We start from the raw sequence: 6,000 nt of genomic DNA, 5'->3' as shown, positions 1-6,000 counted from the left end.
AAAAAAAAAGCTAAAAAAAAAAAAAAAGAATGATTACTACCCAATATTTGTAAAATGAAAATAGAAAATTTCTTACACTGATCAAGACAGTATGAAGCAGCAGAGATATTTAAGGGAAAAATTAGTAATTATCAATATTAAAAAGGCATATATATGATGGGTTACAGCAACTCTACTCAGAATTTACTCTATGGCAATATTTACCAAATAATTTTAAGATACATATGTAAGATATGGGTAAGAATCTTCAGAGCAACATATGTTTGTAATCATGAAAATACAGAAAAAACTCAGTGTTCATAATAAACTATTTATATGGTTAACCCATATACAAAATATTATATAATTATGAAAATGAATGAGGCATTTTTTATGGACTGATAAAGAAAGTTTGCTAAGATTTACTAAGGTATGATAGCTAGGTCCAGACCAGATATATAGTATGATTTTATGTGTGTAAATAAAAATACAAGATACCTACATTTGGAAGATGCAGCATCATTTCATCAGTTAGGAACTGAGGAAAAATGCTTCCAATTACAGTTGTAAGATGCTTTCCATTGTAAGATGCACCTCAATATCAGAGATTTGAATGTAAAAAATTGAGTCTTAAAATTGATGAAATATCTATCATATATTCATGTTTATATACACATAAAATGTCTTTTGTGGACAACTACTAGAAGTGGTTACCTTGGGGAAGAACTATGAATTTAAGGTATGTAAATGTGTGGAAAGAAGACTTCTGGTTTTACATTGTTTCATACTCGTTGATTTTTAAAATCAAGTTTATTGGTTACTATTAATATAAAAACTTTAAAAGACAAAAACCTAAATGTATTTATCTTTTGACTGGACATTTCACTTTTAGGAATCTATACAGCATAAATAATTATACATGTGTCCACAGATATGTCTAAGAATATACATTATGATATTATTTGCAACAAAGAATATAATGCTACTATTAAAAATAATGTAGAGTGTTGAGATGAGCACTGGGTGTAATACACAGCTAATGAATCATTTAGCACTACATCAAAAATGATGTACTTACTATATGTTGGCTAACTGAACATAATAAAAAATGCACCGTGACAAAGAAAATTATCTAAGATATAATAAAAAAGAAAGATTAAAAGATAGAAGTGATAAAAAGATATAAGTGATAAAACAAAGAATAGTGTGCATTCTATGACTCTGCACATATACAATACACGTAGAAAACCCTAAATTTTGTATATATACATAAAAATATGTATGGCAAGGGATTCAAATTTATATGCTACTATTATCAGTGGATATCTATAGGGAAGGGAATGGAATAAAGAAGATATGTTATGAAGGAGATTTTCACTTTTACCCTTGATATGTCTGTATTATCATTTTTTTAAATGTAGTCCTGTATTACTGGTAAAATTTAAATAGAACAGAAAATATTCAGCATCATTTCAATAGACTTTACACTGTTAATCTGCAGTTAATATGCAGAAATTTCTCTTGATTATCTCTTACAATAAGTTGATTGACTACGCAATCAAACTAAAATCTTTTTGTATACTATTAAAAAGAAATTATCTTTAAAACATTCAAATTTCACGAGTTAAATCATTGAACAACAAAAAAAGAGAGAGACAAAGCAAGAAACAGACTCTTAACTACAGAGAACCACCTGATGGTTACCAGAGGGAAGGTGGGTGGAGGGATGGGTTAAATAGGTGATGGGGATCAAGGAGTGCACTTGCTGTGATGAGCACCGGGTATTGTATGGAAGTGCTGAATCACTCTATTGTATACCTGAAACTAACATAACATTGTATGTTAATTAAACTGGAATTAACATTAATATAAAACAAATCTTTTAAAAAACAAAAAAAAAATAAGAAGGACAGCTCAAAAGGAAAAAAACACATTATTCCGTACATTCTTATCTCAGCGGGAATTTTCATTAATTCCATGGAAGTTTAGTAACACCATTCTTTTCCTAATACTTTCTAGCTTTGTGGTCTGTCTGACTGATTAAACAATATTATAAGACAAATGATTAACCAGGAAAAAATATTTGCAACATATATAATAGACAATGGATGCATCTCTGCTAGTTAAAAAGTACTTCCACAAATCAGTAGGACTTCCTACCTTTTTACATGGAATTAAGCAGCTATCAAATATTTGTTGAGTCTAATGATTCTAAGACATGTTCTAAATTTGATTGATTGAGAAACACTATCAAAGTTTTCACACTGACTAGGGGCATGGAGGGACATGTAAAACTGTTTTAAGAGAACTACCTCAGATACGCAGTTAGGAATACTACTGCTCCTTCATTAATTGCATAAGTTACTTTGTTTATAAGTCTCTTTGTATTAGTTAATAACAATAATAGGATATAGATCAACATTCCACCACTAAGATGGGAAAAGAAAACCAAAGCCAGGCAGGAACACACCTTTGGTTTACTGAAATATACTCAGAGATTAAGATGGAGGGAAAACAAAGAAATCAGAATATTTCCCCCCCACACACATTTTTGGATCGGCTACAAACCCTAAAACATAAAAAGATGAAACAGGAGGAATGAATTTCCAGAATATATCATGTCACCGTATAGTTCATTTAATGAAGAATTAGGAATGAGCGCAGTATCTTTAAAAAAATCACATCTGTTCAGGTATATGCCTAGCATAGAATTACCTTTGGGCCGGGAAGACCTGGGAGACCAATGCCTGAAACACCAGGATCACCTTTTTCTCCTTTCTGTCCAGGTAATCCTGGGGAGCCAGGTTGTCCAGGAACTCCAGGAGGTCCGGGAGACCCTTTCACACCCTGAGGTCCTGTTGAAAACATGTAACATGCATTTTTTTTTATTTTACAAAATGTTCTTTATTCATGACATATCTCTGATGCTTATGACTAAGGGAAAAGGTTTTAAAAAAAGAACTCTACAAATTCTGTATTACATAATAATCCTTTACAGCTAGGATTACTTAAAAGACTATTTTTCAAGGAAGTTTAAGTGAACGGGGTACGGCGAGAGAAAAGATACATGTTCGTGGATCCTTACTCTTAAGGTTTCTAAAACTCTGTCCCTTAATTCCTACTTCAAATATTTGTGTGATGAGAGAGCTCTAGCCCCTGATTACCTTAGTTACTGTCTCAGTTTGATTCTATAAACACCAATCTCTGTTTTGATAACAAAGAGAGTGAACCATCTGCCATTAATAGGATTAAATATTTGGGAGACTTTCATCACTCACCTGGAAAACCCATGTCCCCTATGCTTCCTTTAAGTCCAGGAGGTCCTGTAAGTCCTGGCTTCCCAGGGAGACCAGGGTTACCTTTGGGACCTAGAAAAGTTAAATTCTTTAAATTAAGACAAGTCAGCAATATTGAGGTTGCCTGATTTCTTGGAGTGGGTTGTAATTACAATGTCAGCATGGGATTAGATGGATGAAATCTTAATATATGATTAAGTTCCACAGATCTAACTCAGCAAAAAACAGGCAAGAGTTACCTAATAAATCTCCTTAGAGACATATTACAATATAAACATAGTAACAGAGGTCTCCTAATACAAATTAGTTTTTAAAACGCAAAAATTTTACCAGGACACCTTGTTTCTTGTCCTAAAACAATTCCAATCACCGAAGGCCTATTCGTATTATGTGCATAACTATCCTTACTGTATTTATCACAGATAAATCCAATATAATGAGTCTGCTTTTAAAAGATTGAGAAGTGGCTTTCCCATGTAAGTCTGATTACGTGAAACCAGTAAATGGAAAGTGGTATCCTGTTATGATATACTCCCAGTACGTTAGGCCAGGGATAGATAAGGGTTGAGGGAGAGGTATTATAATGTCACCCCCGACAGTCACGGCTGCTGTGTTTATACATTCTTCCTAGAGCTCAGGTGCATGAGCTATGGTGTTACCTAGGGATTTTCTAAGGGCCACAATGTTGCCTTAAACATCTTTTCTTTACTTTTTTCTTTTACACTGACTTCCAACTTCGAGAAGAGAATGCAGAAAATGTGAAGGGTAGAAAGGAACTATCTATCAAGGCAATGTAGTACAGAGTCTAGAGCAGAACAACTGACCTGAAGGACTCCTATGAAGATGGAGCCCAGCTGCTCTTTATTCCTTTGGGGTCTAACTAAAAAAATGGCTTAAGAAGCAGCAAGAGTTTTATTAGGAATAAGGAAAAAATCCATGTTGACTCTAAGGGTGATTAATGCTGAAACAGACTACCAAGGTAGGTTGTGAAATTTTCATCTCTAAAAACTTTAAAAAATAGAATCAGCAGCCATCTTTACATGGTTTAATGATTGACTTGTCTGAAGGCAATTAACTAAAAAAAGGTAAATTTTTCAGCAACTATCAGATAACTGTATCATTAATACATGTTGCAGTGTATGTAAACAAAACGCACCACCTTATTTGGTTCTACTTCTCATTCTGTATACATCCTCATTGCCACAACAAGAAGAAACTGAGCAAAGCAAAATAACCTACAAACCTTGTCAGTTGACACTTGGGCCAAATGGCAACATTTTTGCTAAAAAAGAGCTCCACATCTCAGTAGCTACCTAAGCATATTGTCATGATCAGATCCAAAACATTATCACACATGATACATACATAATTATTTTTCTAGGATTTAGGATGAGCCATTCAATTGCTACAGGTGGTCTATCACACTTACCTGATGGTCCTGGTAATCCAGGTTGTCCACTCAGTCCAGGTTGCCCTGGGTCTCCAGGCAAACCCTGGTAACCTTTTGGCCCTGAAACTCCAGGAATACCTTCCAAGGATGAGTATGAGGAAGACAAGTCAGGTTGATACCATTAATCCATTAAAAATAATTTGGGAAAGCAGGCAACCCAAATTCTGAACTATGAATGAAATACAGGAACCCATGATATTCTGATATAGTATGAACAAATAGCACTGGACACATATTAAATTCCTCCACTTTTTATTTAGCTACCATTAAGAAATTCAAAGCACTCAATAACTAAGTAATTTTCCTCTTTGGGCCTCACTTTACACTGTAAAATGAAGGATTTGGGTCAGATTATCTTTAGGCTATCTTTTAGATTCTACAACTATCTTTAATAATCCTATTATAATATAGATTACTGCCTCTATTTTACAGAAGGCATAATTGAAAGAGAAGACTTGTAAGGAGTAATTCAAGAAAGATATCTCATTTTAACAATTATAAAAAAGTAGGTGCCCTACCTCTTTTGCTCATAGGGAAACATAATATCTGTGTATGCACATACACCCATACACACTCACATGCATACATGGGCTGACAATATTAATGGTTACAACACAAAAGGAGCCACAAACTTTACTGTAAGCTGCAAATAAACATAGCTAGTTTTAAAGTTCCATTTTGTTTGAAAGACTATTCTATATAGATTGGATTGTAAGCACTTTATTAATTTGTGCTTACCTACATTTTTTGATGCCTTGTTAGGTTATTTTTATAAAAAGAAAAAAGAATTTTTGTAATTTAAAAGTCAGTTTAATACTTTATATCTTATTTGTTTCTAATAAAATAACTATAGTAACACAGTTATTCCTTAAACCTACTTTCAGCAACTTTCCCCAGGGCTGAACTCGCCCAGCTGTTCATAGTCCAATAATTGTTTATTCTGCCAAGGCAGAATAAAAATGAACTGCATATTTAAAAGCTGAGTGTGATACATATATCAAAACAATACAGGGCAACAATGTACTACTCATCCCCATCCGGTTTCAAGGGAAAAGAATTTAAGGGACCAGTAAATTTCCCAAACACTGAAATCTGTTTTCCAAGTGATTCTGGCTATATATCCATTTCTCTTAACAACATCCCTATATTGCTTTCTGGAAAGCCTGAAGGTGACTGCCTTAAGTCTATTTTAAGAGTTCATAGTTTGTGACAGATTAAAGTACAGAGAAAACGCTTAAATAAAAGTTGATCACTGAAACAATAAAAATCAGGTGA

The 6,000-nt window shown here is 33.5% G+C and overlaps 1 protein-coding gene across 4 annotated transcripts in view; it reads right to left on the bottom strand.

The window, feature by feature from the left end:
- Positions 1-6,000, bottom strand: part of COL4A5 (collagen type IV alpha 5 chain) — a 224,592-nt gene that overhangs the window by 49,051 nt on the left and 169,541 nt on the right. For all 4 annotated transcript variants that reach the window (XM_034650010.1, XM_002925583.4, XM_034650009.1 and 1 more), the window contains 3 exons: positions 4,705-4,803; positions 3,258-3,347; positions 2,695-2,834 (listed from right to left, as the gene is read on the bottom strand). In XM_034650010.1, coding sequence (XP_034505901.1) covers positions 2,695-2,834; positions 3,258-3,347; positions 4,705-4,803 — 329 coding nt within the window. The remainder of the gene's footprint in view (positions 1-2,694; positions 2,835-3,257; positions 3,348-4,704; positions 4,804-6,000) is intronic.

The sequence above is a fragment of the Ailuropoda melanoleuca genome, chromosome X (assembly GCF_002007445.2).
Source record: "Ailuropoda melanoleuca isolate Jingjing chromosome X, ASM200744v2, whole genome shotgun sequence".
NCBI lineage: Eukaryota > Metazoa > Chordata > Mammalia > Carnivora > Ursidae > Ailuropoda > Ailuropoda melanoleuca.
Note: the sequence above shows the minus strand (reverse complement) of the source record. Positions and strands in the feature narration are given on the sequence as shown.